The sequence below is a fragment of the Elgaria multicarinata genome, chromosome 18 (assembly GCF_023053635.1).
Source record: "Elgaria multicarinata webbii isolate HBS135686 ecotype San Diego chromosome 18, rElgMul1.1.pri, whole genome shotgun sequence".
Lineage (NCBI taxonomy): Eukaryota > Metazoa > Chordata > Lepidosauria > Squamata > Anguidae > Elgaria > Elgaria multicarinata.
Genome location: NC_086188.1, coordinates 16997690 through 17015503, shown reverse-complemented (window position 1 = coordinate 17015503; position 17814 = coordinate 16997690). Strand labels below are relative to the sequence as shown.

The 17814-nt window shown below is 46.0% G+C and overlaps 1 protein-coding gene across 1 annotated transcript in view; it reads right to left on the bottom strand.

Moving 5' to 3' along the window:
* The window catches only part of CCDC60 (coiled-coil domain containing 60), a 64998-nt gene extending 50142 nt beyond the window's left edge, over positions 1 to 14856 (bottom strand). The window contains exon 1 of the mRNA XM_063143779.1: positions 14572 to 14856. Within this exon, the coding sequence (XP_062999849.1) occupies positions 14572 to 14856 (285 nt within the window). The remainder of the gene's footprint in view (positions 1 to 14571) is intronic.
* Between the last annotated feature and the right edge of the window lie 2958 nt (positions 14857 to 17814).

Below are 17814 nucleotides of genomic sequence, written 5' to 3'. Positions count from 1 at the left end.
CGCATCAGCAACAAACCGCCATGCAACTAGGAGGGCTAGAAGTTGGCTTTTGAAAAAAAGGAATAAAGGCCGAATCTCGCTGGATACCGAATTCCACGGCACGCATCTCGTTCCGTGTACGGCCTTGTTAATTGAAAAGAAAAAAAAGTCACTGTATTTTGCCAGTTTTAGCAAGAGGTTTTAAACTTACATGGCACATTTCCCCAAGAGGCACTTAAAGTATGCATTATTAATGTTAACTGCTAATGTCTCCCTTTCATTTTTGTTCACAGCTTTGTGAGGTTTTCTGTTTTGACTAAATTTGCATGTCTCTAGATGTAAGAAAGCTTAATTAAACCAGCAAACCAATGGGACCAAGATGGGAAATGAATTAGATGAGCTTGGAAAACCCTGATTGTGCTGCGCTAAAAAAAAAAAAAGCAAGGGAAAGAAAAAGCCTTTGGGCATGATCCAGTCAACGTACTTAGGCTGTTTTCCTAAGCATGCTTTTATGAGGGACTAGGTCCCACTCAACACAGCGGGGCTTGGGTTTGCTAAGCAAACACACTTGGGATCAGGCTAGAAATTAATTCCGATGAGGGAGAGCTCAGCACATGCATATCTCAGAGGCCCAATTCAAGGTTAACGATCTGCCTGATAAACCATGGTTTATCAGACTGAGAACTTAACGCCAGACTTCTGGAGTTTGTTAAGCCACGGTTTCCTGTTACGTCTGAACCGGAAAACTGCTCTTTAAGCTCTGACTACAAGGCCAGATTGGAAACAACTGGCTCTGGTTTGCAAGCCAGGATTGTTGTTGCAGCTTCAATCACGGCTAAGGGGAAACTGTCATTCAACAAATCCTGGAAGTACTGCGGTAGTAGAATCCTGGGGGGCTGGCGTGAGAGGAAGGAGCCTTCACTGTGGTGGCCCCCCTCCTATGGAATTCTCTGCCTCTGGAGGTCAGGCAGGTGCCAACTTTGTATTCCTTTCGGCGCCTCCTGAAAACGTCATCGTTCCAGGAAGCCTTTCCTTAATGACCAGCCACAGTTCACTGTACATTTTGCTTCTTTTAAAATCTATTTTTAAAGTGTTTTACTTTGTTTTTATTTTATCTTGTACACCGCTCCAAAATTTTGAATGGGGAACGGTATATAAATATTGCAAATAAATAAATAAATAAGGAGGAAGCCATGCACAGGTACCATGGCCATTCTCTGCTTCCAGGCAGAAGGCGCCTATGCACAGCTTCTCCGTCTTCCCCCACCCCCCACCTTAATAGAATTTTCTATGGTAAGAAAAAAAAAAGATGGAAATAAAAGATGGGAAAGCAAGGACGGGTTACAAAGGGAAGATGACAACATCTGGACCCCTGCCTCTGGAAAAATTCTGCCACTGAGGCAGAGCAATTGTCTGGAAGCACCCAGAGCCCTATAAACTGTGGTTTACTGAGATCGTTATGTCTGAATCAGGCCCCTGTTTTGCTGGTCACTACCTGAAATCTAAAGGTTTAAAGAAGTGCTACTTTGGGGCTCCATTGAGCCTCTGTATTTCTTGCACCAGCCCATTTTCAGCGGTGGATTCTTCACAGAGTACTTTCAGGTAGACATCAGGCCACTCTCCATGCCATTCTATTCACCTAGCATCCAGGCCTCTCCCATCTCCTCGTCTCCTATGAAAACGTTACACGCAAGCCATGGACTGGAAATCTGCAACCTGCCTACTTCTGCAGTAAATTAGTTCTGGGCGGCTGCCTTTAAAAATTAAAATGCAAGAGCCGGGCGCAAATCCAATTAGTGCCATTCTTAAATTTAGGCTTAGAATCCCAGAATTATTTCAAGTTGGCCTCGGTTCTTTTCCCAGCCAAGGTATCTGAAAGGCACAGACCTTGTTCCACGTAAGCCAGAGTCGGGTGGCTTTTAAAAGCCCGCCCCATTGTATACACCAAGTCTCTATTTCTGCTTCTCGGATTCCATTTTTGCTTTGCTCTGCTTTGTTTGTTTCATTTCCATGGCCATTCGGAAGAGCGCCAGAGAGCCTTGCTTTCCACAACCCTCCCCAAATATTCCGTTTGTTGCACGTTACCAATGAAACTCCTCCCTTTCCTTGGCAAAGATTTCCTCCTTATCTGTCCTATTCAGCGCCCAGTTTTCCATCCGCCCCCACTCCCCCATTCAAGAGGAAACCAGAGATTCAGAAAACAGCAACTGTGCTGATATCGTACAAGCTTTGTTTTGTCAGGGATGCACTCGTGAAGTCATCTTTGGCACCGTGATGTGCTTCTGAGAAAAGCTTCTGAGATATTTATACAATATGTAAAGTCAACTAGTTTGTGTTGTTTCACTTACTAAATAGGAGGCAAACATACCCTATTTCTTCGATTCTAAGACACACTTTCCCCCCCATATAAACATCTCTAAAAAACGGGGTGCGTCTTAGAATCGCGGGTGTGTCTTAGGGGTTGTGGTACTGAAATTAGTGTGCGTCTTACAATCGATGGCGTCTTACAAGCAAAGAAATACGGTACTAAGCCACAGCCCCACTGATTCAGCATGGCAGGAAATTTCCCAATTGAAATCCCACTGGAAACTCCACATAGGACCAGGTTTGCTCAAACAGGTCTCATCAGGTGAGACTTGTTCAAATTAAGCCCTCGCTGAGAGTTTCAAAAACTCTGATTATCAAAGCATTTGGCCAGCGGTTGCCACGTTTCACCCCAAAGGGGACTGTGCAGTGCTTTCAGAACCGAGATGTCCAAACTGTCAGATCAGCGTCTAGCGCAGGAAATAAACACGCCGCCAATCTTGACAACATGAAAAATGCAACATGACAGGCCTCTTGGCACCAATTCCTCACACAGCAGCTGGTCTAGCCTCAAAAGAATGAAAACGTTGGCTGTGCCTTCTGATTTTTATTTTTAATTTTTTTTTATATAATGTCTCACATAATAAGCCAGATCATGCAAGTCACTTTATGCCCACTTGCAAGTGGGCACAAAACGGGCACATCGACAGCAGGAAATCTTTGGTGAACAAAACAAAACAAAAATCCCAATGACGGCAGCAAGATTTTGAGGACGGCACCGAAGGGCAGAGCCTGCTTTGAGGACAAGCTCCAGGAGACAATTTATGATGCGTTTTCCATAACCCTTTTGCGACAGTGTGTGTGTGTGTGTGTGTGTGTGAATCCTTTAATAACAGAAGGAGCACATGACAAATTCAAAGCGACCTTGATGAACCGGAGCAGTGGGCAGAAAATTACATGAAATTCAATACAACTGAGTGGGAAGTTAAACAGAGAAACGAAATGGAAGGCATGAATTGGCTAAGGGTGGAGCGTTTCAGTAAAGGATCCGCACACGGTTGAGTTCATGGCCGCAAGATGTAGGGATGGCCGCTATCTCAGATGGCTTAAAAAAAGAAAAGATTAGGCAACTACATGGAGGGAGATATGCAGCAGCCTTTCCATTGTGCCTAGATCCAACTCCATTTTATTTATTTGTTACCCTGCTGTTCAGCCAGAAAAGGCTCCCTGACCAGCATGCATACAAGCAGTGAAAGTAAGGCAGTCCCTGTCTGCAAGTTTATTTTTAAACAACAACACAGCACAAAAGGGATGGAGAGGAAAGAGGGGGGAAAAGCAAGCGGAGACCACCAATTCTTAAACGATTAAATAGGTCACAATGACCAAGCTGAAAATAGTTCAGAGAGAGAGAGAAGAACTGAACTTCGTAACAAAGAATTATTGCCTGGGATTGTTTCTTTTTCCTCCTCCATCCCAATCCATTTTCTTTTGGTGTTGTTCCCTTAGATTGTATACCTGCAGGCCGGGGTTTTGTTATTACTGATCTTTGTAAGCCTCTCTGAGAGCCTTTTAAATGGAAGAGCAGGGTAAAAATGCTTTGAATAAATAAATACACCGGTGTGTTTCCAAGCCCAATTCAAAGCGCCAGTTCAAAGCTTTAAATGGTTTGGGGACAAGTGACTTGAAGGACCGCCTTCACCCATTTCACTCTGCCCACACTTTAAGATCAGAAAGAGAGGCCCTTCTCATTTGCCCACCCGTGAGAGCAATTAGGTAGCAGATCATAAGTGAGAGGGCCTTCTCCGCAGCGGCCCCACATCTTTAGAACAAGTTGCCATCGGAGGTCCGCCACGCTCTGTCATTGCAGACTTTTAAGAAGGCCTTGAAAACATTATTCTACCGTGGCCTTCTCTTGATATGACTGTTGTTGTTGATTTTATTGTTTTTAATTGTCATTTTACCGTATTGATGTTTTGAGCACTGTTTTTTTTTTTTAATGTATTTTATTGTTGTGAGCTGCATTGGGAGGGCTTCTGCTCTAAAAGGCAGCAAAGAAATGTTTTAAATAAATAATAAATATCAACATCTATTCACCATGATGGCCAACGGAATCTCCATATACAGAGGAAGTGTACTTCTGAATATTAGATGGTAAGGTCAAAAATGGGAATCATACAAGAGTAGAGGTGGAAGCGGCCTATAAGGCCATGGAGTCCAACCCCCTGCTCAATGCAGAAATCCATCTTAAAGCATCCCTGACAAATGGCTGTCCAGCTGCCTCTCAAATGCCTCTTGGGCAGGAGAGCCCATGACCTTCCTAGGTAATTAGTTCCATTGTCGTACTGCTCTAACAGTCAGGACATTTTTCCTGATGTTCAGCCAGAATCTGGCTTCCTGTAACTTGAGCCCATTATTCCGGGTCCTGCACTCTGGGAAGATCGAGAAGAGATCCTGGTCCTCCTCTGTGTGACAACCTTTTAAGTATTTGAAGAGTGCTGCCATGTCTCACCTCGGCCTTCTCTTCTCCAGGCTAATGTCCAGTTCTTTCAGTCTCTCCTCATAGGGCTTTTTCCTCAGATCTCTTCACGACTTGCTTATAAGCACCCAGAAGCATCTGCCCCGGACACTGCTGGTAACAGAATGGTGGACAACGCAGCTTGGTTTGATTCAGCAAGATCCTTCTTCTGCTTGTATGACCAAGTCTGCGGTAAGATGCACTTTTCCAAACACCAAAGACCTCCCCCCACCCCAAGAACCCAAACCCCAATTTGTGATTCCTACAAACCCCTACCAAGCAACGCTAATGGAGCTATTGCAGGGATGGCAAAAGATTCCAAGTCTTCATGCTGCAATCCATGCTGCTGTGTCATGTGGCTCAGAGCCATAGCAGATGCCTTATGCTACCAAATGTACCCGGCTGCATTCGCACCAGCTGTACTATGGGAACTGCTGCTGTTCACACAAGATCCTCCGTTAAGTCACCGGACCGCGCTCTACCTCAGTGTTGGGTTATGAGTGGCTTTGCTCTCAGATCGTTGCAAAGGAGCTTGAGTTTGGACATAAAAGAGGGCGGAATTACTGCAAAAAAACAGGCTTTCCCAACTTGGTGCCCTTCCCAGATGTATTGGATTGCAACGCCCATCACCCACAACCAGCAGGGCCATTGGGAGTCCAAGGATGGGGAAGGCTGTTTCAAGCCGTGATTCTGCCCCCTTTAAGGATGTTTCTCCGCTGCCAAGATCCCAGCCACATCTGCAGTTTAGAGTGAGAATGAGAGACAGTTTTGAGCTCTGGAAGGTTAAAGGTTGCTGGTGTGTCTGTGAAGCGCAGATGTGGGGCGGTGGGTTTGCTACTACATCTAGCTCTGCCTCTGCTCACCTTATATAGCTGTAAACAAACTCAACTGTTACAGCTCGGAGGATGGCAACAAGGGAGAGGGCCTTTTCAGTGGTGGCCCCGCAATTGTGGAATGATCTCCCCAACAAGGCTCGCCTGGCACCAACATTGTTATCTTTTCAGCGCCAGGTCAAGACTTTTCTCTTTCCCCAGGCAGTTAACAACATATGCTGAGTTGTTGTTGTTTTTAATTGACCCCAGAATCGTTTTAAAAGGATATTGTTGTTTTTATGTTCTTGATGGTTTAAATTTTGTATACTTGTTTTTAATGTTCACTGTTTTTAACTTCTGTAAACCGCCCAGAGAGCTTCGGCCATGGGGCGGTATAGACATATATATGTAATAAAATAAATAATTCAGAAATGCCTCAAATCCCCAGCAATTTCATCTTCCAGATGGAACCAAAGCGCTGTGCCTGGAATCTCTCACTACTCGGGGAAAGCAGCATGTTCTCTTTTTTAAAAAACACGAATCGAAACAAAAAGCACTGGGAACATCAAATCTGCTGCCTCGAAGGACGGCAGCCTCTCGCTTGAAATGGAGCCCTGGAGAAGTTATGCTGACGCACGCAAAAAGAGGTATTTCTACGGCTCAAGTGCAAAGTGTCCTGGGATGCGCGGGGCGCTCCGCGCTTTGCCCACTGGTATGGCTTTACTGTCAGCGTCCCGGCGTCCTCGCCATTGTTATTTGACCTTCTGAGAGAGAACTAATCGCTGCTGACATTTTGTGATTGCAATGACAGCTGCAGGCAGAGACTGTATCATAATTGCAGTCTAGAAGCCTTAAACATTCACTCGGCTTCGATTTCTAGGTTGCGTTCCATTAGTCCCAGGGCTTTCATGTCACACAGCCATTAAATCATTGTTTTCACTTGACAGTATCGTCTTTAGCTAACCCCGTGGGGGGGGGGGGAAATTACACCGTTTCTTAAAATTCACAGCGAGGGTAATTGGCCATGTGGACCAGTCAGGCTCGAAAGCCGGCCCGTCCACAAGTGGGCAGCTCTCGCCGATTCCCTGCGGGCCAAAGACTAGCAGGCCGAGCCCCTGAAACGAGACAGTCGTCTGATGAACGCCCCGCCACATTGCAACCTCCCCGCTGGGTTGCTAGGGAAACTAGAGACGCAGGTACAGCAATGGGGGAATAGCAGGAGACGGAGCAGGAAACATCTGAATCCCTGCTCAGCTCTGCATTTCAGGGGGTTCTGTGTCTGTCTCAGCATAGCTCTGGTATCCTTGTACTTCAGTTGCAGGCAATCATGCACTATGATGAAGCAAGAATGAGCATCTCTTAAGTAACTGGCATGCAGCACAAATGCACAGCTTCTTCTATAGCCAGCTGGTTCACAGAATAGTAGAGTTGGAAGGGGTCTACAAGGCCATCGAGTCCAAACCCCTGCTCAATGCAGGAATCCACCTTACAGATGCTTGTCCAGCTGCCTCTGAAGGCCTCTAGTGTGGGAGAGCCCACCACCTCACTAGGTAACTGATTCCATTGTCATACTACTCTAACAGTCAGGAAGTTTTTCCTGATGTCCAGCCAGAATCTGGCTTCCTGTCACTTGAGCCCATGATTCCGTGTCCTGCACTCTGGGAGGATCGAAAAGAGATCCTGGCCCTCCTCTGTGTGACAACTTTTTGAGTATTTGAAGAAGTCTGCCACAGAAGTCTGAGGTTGAGAAACAGGTAAGGAAGAATTCCAAAACCCATGTTGCTGTAATATCTTTATTAAGCCATCTAAGAGATCACTCCCCAAAAAACTGTGCAAGTTTTCAAGATCCCCAGATCTCCTCTTCAGGCAAGGTATTATAAAAGGCAGGGGGTTGGAAATGGGGAGAGGGGAAAAAGGTAACTAGATGGTGAAGTCAGTCCAGACTAATTAATCACAGGTGTAGTTTGGGAGGTGGTGCCTATAGGTCATGTCATGGCAACAGGACGGCTCTACTGCCCCTGGTTATACTGGGAAGAAGGAGGAAGTTTGTGGGTCCTTTACATAACACTATCAACCTCCAGGTCGTCTCCCGCACTTTCCCTCAGTAATCTTACTTTAAAAAAACCCAAAATCAGAGGATTTCCCCAGCATGTAAAATCAGCGTAGAACTATTATTCCGCCATTAGATGGCTCTGTTTCATTTAACAGAATAGCATTGGCCAGAGGGGAAGTTTTCAATTTAAAATCGTGTGCTCACTGCCTAAAGGGGCCCGTAGTGAACACAGAAAAACCTGAGAAAAAGAAAGCCTGGGAAGAATGTGGGTTTTTCTCTTAATGTAGAGATGCCCTTTATTACCTAGAGCATCATCGGAAATTATCTCCTGCTATATTAATATAAAGACTGCCCAATTACTCCATGCTCTACCTGCAAAAGGAGCCCATGTGTTTTGAATAGGATAGAAACTTGCAGACAAGTCTGGACTTGAAGACAATGTAACTTCACCATCTAGTCACTATTCCCCTACCGCCTGCATTTTATAACATCTTGCCTGCAGAAGAGATCTGGGGATCTCAAAAGCTTGCACATTTTTGGTGTATGTGCGTGCGCGCGCACAATCTTTTGAATGGATTAATAAAGGTATTACAGCAACGTGAATTTTGGGATTTTTCTTATGGTCAACATGGCTACCGTTGCTTTTTGGTGAGATAGCGAAAAGGATTTCACAAAAGCACCCGCCTTTGAAAAACTCATCTGGCCGAGTACCTATGCAAGAGATACACTGATACCATGTTCGCCACAGCTGAATATTGTCAGAGAGAGCAAAATGGCTCCTGCTTCTCATGTTGTACGTACCACTGCAGACCCAGTGTCTTCTGCATTGGTGCAAGCTAACAAAAGCCCCGAGCACACAGAAATAAAACCTCAGCAAAAAAAACCCCACCACCCCACAAACACACAAGCACTTAAATATATTTTTCAAGTGCTTAATGCGTTGGTAAGTAGCTACTCAGAAAGGGATCGTTAAGCTGGTTCATTAAGCAATAGCACTGGTGCAATGACAGAAGGGTGCTGCCAACGGTTATTTGGCAAGAAATGTTGGGGAGCAGTTGGAAACAGCCAGGAAAACAAACGAACGAACAAAACCGGGCATGTATTTCATCCGTTCGGATAAGGAGTCCCCAATTTCTCATTTTTCATAGATAACTGTCACGGCTAACTGCTGTGGCTGGCTGCTTGATGGCACTGGAGGACAAAGCCATCCACTAGAAATAGCTCTGATGATGGTTTAAAAATGAGCTCATTTTTTCCAGTCCACTTCGAAGCGTCTCCCACAGACGGCGGCAGCCTTTAATTACACAGAGCAAATGGGCAAAAGTGTCAGGGAGAAGTTGCTGAGCTCAATTGCAGCGAGCAATTGAAAGAGCCCTGATCCAGTGCAAGAGAGTTCAGCTGTCATCAACGCCGAACGTTGCTTTCCTTGTGTCCTGTTTTGCAGCCCAGGAGACATAACAAGAAGCGGTCCGGACGGTGTGATGTTGGAATAGATGGGGCGACAAGGATTCTGCGAGTGAAAAGGCTCCTATGCCTTTCCCCATGCCCTTGGGAAAGGCCGTAGCTCAGTGACAGGGCACCTGCTTTGCACGCAGAAGGTCACAGGTTCGAACCCCGGCTTCTCCAGGTAGGGATGGAAAAACTCCTGCGTGAAACCTTGCCAGTCAGTATCGACAAAGGAAACAAAGCCCTATGAAGAGAGACTGAAAGAACTGGGCATGTTTAGCCTGGAGAAGAGAAGATTGAGGGGAGACATGATAGCACTCTTCAAATACTTAAAGGTTGTCACACAGAGGAGGGCCAGGATCTCTTCTCGATCATCCCAGAGTGCAGGACACGGAATAACGGGCTCAAGTTAAAGGAAGCCAGATTCCAGCTGGACATCAGGAAAAACTTCCTGACTGTTAGAGCAGTACGACAATGGAACCAGTTACCTAGGGAGGTGGTGGGCTCTCCCACACTAGAGGCCTTCAAGAGGCAGCTGGACAAGCATCTGTCAGGGATGCTTTAGGGTGGATTCCTGCATTGAGCAGGGGGTTGGACTTGATGGCCTTGTAGGCCCCTTCCAACTCTGCTATTCTATGATTCTATGATTCTATGACAATATTAGACAGACTAACGGCCTGATTCAGTATAAGGCAGCATCCTATGTTAAAGAAAAACCCTTTGAGTATATCTCAATTGGTTTGATAGTCACTCTCTCCTTCCAGGGAACCTGGGAACTGTCGCTGAGAACTAGGGCTCTTAGATCATTCTCAACATCTTCACCTAAGTACAATTCCAAAGTTTCTCTGTAGGGAGCGATAACAGCAGGTAAACTCAGCCTTGCACAGAAGTACACAAATGTTACTGGATTATTTATATAATATCTCTCTCCTGGCATCTCAACAAATACCTGCATTAACCAGAACTTCCTCTGGCTTGTTGGGGCAGAGACAAGCGAAAGGTCTCGCTAAATCAATTACGGACAGAGACCCCCGGGGTGTTGTTCGGCTGTTCCCGTTTGCAGCTGGAGGAATCAGGCGTGTGTCGCCTCATTCACCACAACCCACAATTAAAAACACACACACATGCAAGCCAAGCCATTGTAGACAATAGACTGCTAAGTGGACCAATGGGTCTGTACAAGGCAGAGCCCTGCCCTCCTTGTCTCCATCAACCCACGGGGGGCCTCCCGTCACGGCCCCCTGCAAAACCCTCAATCTCAAGGATGCTTTCCAGCGCTGAGCAACTCGTTTCCCTGTGCAAGCAAAAGAGCCTTTGATTCCAATATTCCACCAGCAAAGGATGCTTTTCCAGAGCCCTCCCAGTATTACGCTCACTGCCTTGGGGAACCCAGTTGCAGACATAGAATCATAGATTTGTAGAATAGTAGAGTTGGAAGGGGCCTAAAAGGCCATCGAGTCCAACCCCCTGCTCAATGCAGGAATCTATCCTACCGCATACTTGACAGATGGTTGTCCAGCTGCCTCTTGAAGGCCTCTAGTGTGGGAGAGCCCACCACCTCCCTAGGTACCTGGTTCCATTGTCGCACTGCTCTAACAGTCAGGAAGTTTTTCCTGATGTCCAGCCGGAATCTGGCTTCCTGTAACTTGAGCCCATTATTCCATGTCCTGCACTCTGGGAGGATCAAGAGAGAATTTAAATGAACTCCACCAGAGCTGCGAAGATCAGGGAGGAGCAGGTGAAGCAGCCTTTTGCCCATGTCTTGGGTCACATGGGCTTGAATCAACACTCACTGGGCCCTCAGCCCTTGCTCGATTTAAAACAGAAGATTAGCTGCCAACTGGGACTGGATCTAGAACAAAGGGTTTATGCAACCCCATCCCCCCTAATAGCAGGCCTGGTGGACCTTTAACTAATAGAGCAGAAACAACACCAAAACCGTGTAATTTGTGTCGACATAAACGGCTCCATTTTCTTCACCGGTTCCTTTGTGGGCAGATACAGCTACCCATCTCATTACACATCTCCTTTATGTACGGCACACAATTACCCAACGGAATCTTATTACAAGCACAGAGCAGGGCAGGGGCATCAATGACGCTACAAATTGAAAAGAACAGAAACATTCTGAGTGCGTCCAAAATAGGAAAAAGGAGAGAAGAAGTCACCTTTCTTTACTTTGAGAAGTCAACAAGCCGCCCCCTGGGCATTGCAGGCGAATTTGCCACGGCAATTAACTCTTTGAACAGATGAAAGGGGGGACTAATATCCCCTTGCACTAGCTCACTGAGGAATCAAACCAGGCCTTTTTAATACGGAGCTTGGAACACTCAGGTAATCAAAAGCACTGTCTAGGGAGCAACGTTCCTTGATTTTCAATGAATCAGAGCGCTGCCTGCTTAAAGCGTGCCCATCTCTGGAGAGCAGAAGTCAGGATTCTAAAACCAAATCAGGTCATTTCACAGTTCTTAAATGAATGCTAAAAGGGCTCGGTTGGGCCATTCAGGGACAACCTCAGAAGAGTGAGCACATGAAAGTTCCCATCCTGGAAAGCACTCCAAGGGAAGACCGGAGATGCTGCAAAAGCGTCCTCGCTTTTGGGCTCCTTCTCCCCTTGAATTGTATGCACTCCCGCTGGTTGCTATAAGAACTTTGTAAGTAAAACCTTTATGCACTCCCGCTGGTTGCTATAAGAACTTTGTAAGTAAAGCCTTTATGCACTCCCGCTGGTTGCTATAAGAACTTTGTAAGTAAAGCCTTTATGCACTCCCGCTGGTTGCTATAAGAACTTTGTAAGTAAAGCCTTTATGCACTCCCGCTGGTTGCTATAAGAACTTTGTAAGTAAAACCTATATGCACTCCCGCTGGTTGCTATAAGAACTTTGTAAGTAAAGCCTTTATGCACTCCCGCTGGTTGCTATAAGAACTTTGTAAGTAAAACCTATATGCACTCCCGCTGGTTGCTATAAGAACTTTGTAAGTAAAGCCTTTATGCACTCCCGCTGGTTGCTATAAGAACTTTGTAAGTAAAACCTATATGCACTCCCGCTGATTGCTATAAGAACTTTGTAAGTAAAACCTATATGCACTCCCGCTGATTGCTATAAGAACTTTGTAAGTAAAACCTATATGCACTCCCGCTGGTTGCTATAAGAACTTTGTAAGTAAAGCCTTTATGCACTCCCGCTGGTTGCTATAAGAACTTTGTAAGTAAAGCCTTTATGCACTCCCGCTGGTTGCTATAAGAACTTTGTAAGTAAAACCTATATGCACTCCCGCTGATTGCTATAAGAACTTTGTAAGTAAAACCTATATGCACTCCCGCTGGTTGCTATAAGAACTTTGTAAGTAAAACCTATTTGCACTCCTGCTGATTGCTATAAGAACTTTGTAAGTAAAACCTGGTGACCGAGTTTGCCTTTTTCCTCCTCCAAACCAATCCCTTTTCCTTTTGTGTCAGGAGTTCCAGATCAGGGATGGGCAGACTTCAGACTTGTGCAATCTACCCAGGGCTGTGGTCAGAGTCGTGGAATCGGAGTCGGAAGCAATTCTTGGGTTACTGGAGTCGGAGTCGGTAAAAATGTACAGACTCAGACTCCTAATAAATTTAAATTAAGTTGCGATATGACCCTGAAAACCAAGATTGTCCTGGATTCCAGCCAATTCAAAACTGACTATAGAAGAAGCCACCCTAGTTTATCCAGCGGTTATTAGTGATGAAGCTAGAACTGTAACAGCAATGCTACCCACCCAAGTCAGTGTTGAAAGACTGTTTTCGGCACTGAAAATAGTCAAATCAGATTTAAGGGCTTCTATGAGGGAGGATTTGGCAGAAGCAATTCTGTTTCTAAGAGCAATATGTTAGTCTTCAATCTTCTACAATATAATGTTTATTTCATTAAATGTATATTCACTTGAATTTTATATTCAAACGATACTTTAATCTCGAAAAAGGTTTATGTTACTTATGTACCTAACTGAGTTCATTTCTTTTAAAATGGTCATTTGTTAAGTTGTTTTAAGTGTTCAATTGTTTTTTACTTTTTTGTAGTTTTGACTTTGATATCAAAGTATATACTTTAGATTTTTGAACTAGTAGAGAAAGTTTTCTTTTATAGTTTCATATCCTATTAATTTATACTCTATAGTCTTTTGATAAACCGCCCAGAGAACTTTGGCTATGGGGCGATATAAATGCAATTAAATAAATAAATAAATAAAAAATATAACCTCATTGTTTTCATTTTTGAGCTTCTTTAATAAATAATTAAAAAAAAAACAGAATGTCTTAGCTATAGCCTTTAGACCTGGGCTTTAACAGGTTAGAGTTCTAAAACGTTGCTTGCTTGCAGTCGATGTAGGAAAAATATAGGAAATTTATTTCCTATAGTGATATATAATTAAAGGAGTCGGAGGTGCCATGAATAAAGGAGTCGGAGGTTTTATGTGCCGACTCCACAGCCCTGAATCTACCTTATTTTATTTTTTGGTAAAAGCTCAAGGTCCAACTGCAGCCAAGTGCAAAAGAGCAGCCCGTGGGATGGAGCCTGATACAAAATGGCAGATCAGGGGGCGGAGCCATTTTCCTATTGCATAACCTGCATATACAAGTACAAATCTACATCTTGGTTACTAGAGTTGAGGAATTCTAAAACAAAAATCTAAGATTGGCCAACAGAGCTGGTCAAAAAGCAGTAATATTTTTACACATGTAAAGAAACGCTAAAGCCGAGAAATAAGTGATTAGCACAAGACCAGATATTACATTGGTTTTTTAAAAAGAAAAATACAATTTTAAGGAACGGCAAGTCGGGTCAGCAGTAGTCTAAACATAAAATCCCATTTTACAGATGAGGAACACTGAGGCTCAGATGTACAATTTGCCCATGGTTCAGGTGTAGAGGACTGCAGCCTTTTTGTCAGAAACCTTTGCCAATCAACTGCAAATCACCCAGAGACCTATCATGATCTACCCATATTCTAGAGCAGTCTTCCCAACCTAGCGCCCTAAAGATGTGTTGGGCTACAAACCCCCATTATCCACAGCCAGCATGGCCAGTGCTGGCTGGGGACACTAGGTGTTGTAGCCCAACATCTGGAGGGCATCACCATGGGGAAAGCTACAAACTTGAAAGCAGGAACCTTTGCCAACGGATCTTTGGCAGCCTTTTCTGGCTGAAGAGTGGGGCATAAATCCTCCAGAGAAATAATATATATAAGCCAGTTATAGTTTTTGCCCTCTGGTGCCATCTAGGGACGTTCCTCGGAACTGCGGCCTTCTATGGAAGTTCTAAGTTCCGAGAAATAGTTTTTGCCCTCTGGCACCATCTAGGGACGTTCCTCGGAACTGCGGCCTTCTAGGGCTGCAGAGGGGCCAAAACCTCCTCACCTGACTGCTCCTCTACACCTGTCTATGACGGGCTTTTTTGCTAGTAAATATACTGAACGAGCAGCACACCTACCGGGGGTAGCTGTCCCAGTCCGTAGAGGGTGAGTTTCCTTGGGTCAAGATAAAGAGGCTCCCCGAAATCCTGATAGGGCCTCCAGCTGGGGCTGAAATAGCCCTGTTGAGCGAGCTGTTTGATCCTCCGGTGGTAGTTCTCCCGGAACACCTGCTCTCTCGTGACATCCCAGCAGTTGTAGATGGTGTTGCTTCGAGCCTGGACCTTCAGGCCTTGCTGGGTGGGAATGGGCACAGGTCTAATGAGTACGAAGTAACGAGGGTCGACCTTCGGGTTCAGCGGCATCCTGGCTCCGTATCACCGCCAACTCTTTTGCTACGTAAACCGCCCTCTCAACCGATCCTCCAGGCCTCTGCTCGAGTTACCCTAGGCGATCTTTACTCCATGTAACTAGTCCGCCCTCAACTCCGGGGAGGATAAACGCAGCTTCCGAGGGTAAAACTGGCAGCGTTGCTCTTTTTGAGCCACGCACAACTAGCAATTAACACGGAATGAGTGCAAGTCCATCCCTCAGGCGATCAGGATCAATGCAGAGGGCCCATTCCCTGGGTGCATAAAACTCAGCCATGATTCCACTAAGTTCTGGCTTGTTGCACAGAACTTAGGGGTAAAGGGCCCTGGGAACCCGAAGCAAAGGCCACTATTTATGCTTTCCCCTAACTCAAGAGGAATCCCCCTCCAAGGCAAGGCAAGATTTGCTTCCTCGTCCCTGCCCAAAGCTCAGTGCCTGCGAAAATACAAATTAAACGCCAGCAAAACTCTGGGACTCCCTTCCGGAAACTCTTCTTCTAGACACCAGCACCTGTCTAGAACTGCTTCTATCCTAATTTCTCTTAGGCACCGCCAAACACAGCCTCTGGGGTGAGGGGGCAAGGGGGAGCCCACCCCAACCTAAACCAAGTCTCTCTACCTGGGGCCACCCCTCTAATTTCCTTTGCTCTAAAGCCTACTAAATCAAGACCCCAAGACTTCTCCCCATTATTATTTTTGAGCTTCTAGTCCCTAAGACGTCCCTGCCAACCCTTATTTGAGACTCCTAACTCCACAAACCTCAGGACGTCTTAGCTCCCCCCCCACCTCCCTTTTCTTTTATAGAGATGCTAGTCCCTAAGACTTCCCAGCCAACCCATGTTTAATATTTCTAACCCCACAACCCCCCTTGCATTCAAGATTAGAAAACTCTAGACCTCAGGACTTCTCTCTCTCTCTCTCCCCACCCCCGCCCACCAATTTTTCTTTTTCTTTTGAAGATTCTAGTCCCTAAGAGTTCCCTACCAACTCCTGTTTGAAATTACTAGCAAAGAAAAACCACCAGTCATTCGGCTGGGGGACCCCCCCCCTTTACCTCAAAGTACACGTGAACCCCCCTGTCCCCTCCCCAAACGACTCCTGCCTCACTTCCTAACTGGGACCCCTCCCATTGAATTAAGAGACTACAGCTGGGCTCGGTCCATGCGGCCCCCACGCCCATTAAAGACTCCTACAGCCCACCCGGACCCCCATAATCCTGCCCCCCCCCATTTGAGGCCTTCTCCCCCTCCAAGGCGGAACTCGGACGCCTCAACGCCTTCTCAGCCCAGCCGCTTTTACGACGCTCGCAACGGCCACTGGGGAGGGAGGGGGAGGTTAATGGCGTCGCGCGTCGCCCTTGACAACCGCTTGAAAACGCGCGGGCTGGGATGTCCCTCGGCACTGCCCGTAGCCGCGGCTGCTGAAGCCGTATCCGCCCTCACTTCAGCGCCCTCTTCGAATGAATGGATCGACGCATGCATGCAGTGGAGGCTGGTGGCACTTATTTCAGTGGGGTTGTTTTAGTCAGAACCAGCCAGGACTCGAAAGGAGTTATCCAAGTGATGAACCCTGTGCTTAAAATGGGTTCTGCATCTTAGAATCATAGAATAGTACAGTTGGAAGGGGCCTATAAGGCCATCAAGTCCAACCCCGTGCTCAATGCAGGAATCCACCTTAAAGTAGGGTGACCATATGGAAAGGAGGACAGGGCTCCTGTATCTTTAACAGTTGTATTGAAAAGGGAATTGCTGCAGGTGTCAATTGTATATATGGAGAACCTGGTGAAATTTCCTCTTCATCACCGCAGTTAAAGCTGCAGGTGCCCTGCCCTCTTTTAAATCTGGTCACTCTAGTATAGCTCCTGCAGCTTTAACTGTAGTGATGAAGAGGGGATTTCACCAGGTTCTCCATATATACAAATGACCCCTGCTGAAATTCCCTTCTCTATGCAACTGTTAAAGATACAAGAGCCCTGTCCTCCTTTTCATATGGTCACCCTACCTTAAAGCACACCTGACAGATGGTTGTCCAGCTGCCTCTTAAATGCCTCTCGGATGGGAGAACCCACAACCTTCCTAGGTCATTGGTTCCATTGTCATACTGTTCTAACAGTCAGGACGTTTTTCCTGATGTCCAGCCGGAATCTGGCTTCCTCTAACTTAAGCCCATTATTCGGTGGATAGCTCCTTTAGAGTTCTGACTGAAACTCAGAGTGGATTTATAGCCCCACTGAAATTAGAGTCACCAGACTCCACCAGATGGATGAAATGCTACCAAAAAAGTCCTATAACTCTGCCAACACTGCTGAAGTAAAAAGTCCTGCAATTCCCACCTTAGCTGGAATGCTGGGAGTTGTAGGACTTTTCCCATCTAAACATGCATAGGATTTCACCTTGGCATGGAACAGAGTCCCATGTATTTTATAAATTGGCTCTATTTTAATTTTAACAAATGACATATTTATTTACGGTGCCATCCAATGCATGACTCTTCCAAGTAAACTCCATTGAGTAGAATGTAATTTACTCCCAGGTTAATGGGTATCAGATTGCAGCCTTATTTATTAAAGGCTCTACAACTCTCAGCATTCCCCAGCCAGCTGTGTACATGGCGTTCCAAGTGTGGCCACCCCATAGATTTGCATAAGGGCAGTGCTGCAAAGAGGTGCATCAAAATGGGAAAGGGCTGCGAGATGCTTGGAGTGGTAGCTCAACACCCCCGGAAGCCACTCGCTTGGAGAAGGCTGATCTATAATGTATCGGTCCAGGTTACCGAAACACAGCCAGCCTGGCAGAAATGCGTGGAAGAGAAAGCGGCTTGCGAAGGGAGCAGACGCACGGGTCCCTCTGACCACTGCAGCCCTCTTGCTGCAACTGCACCAGCCAGCTCCGCTTTCAACGCTGTCGTGTTTGTGGCATGGCGGCCAAGCGAACAATCCTTGGAAAGCAGCAC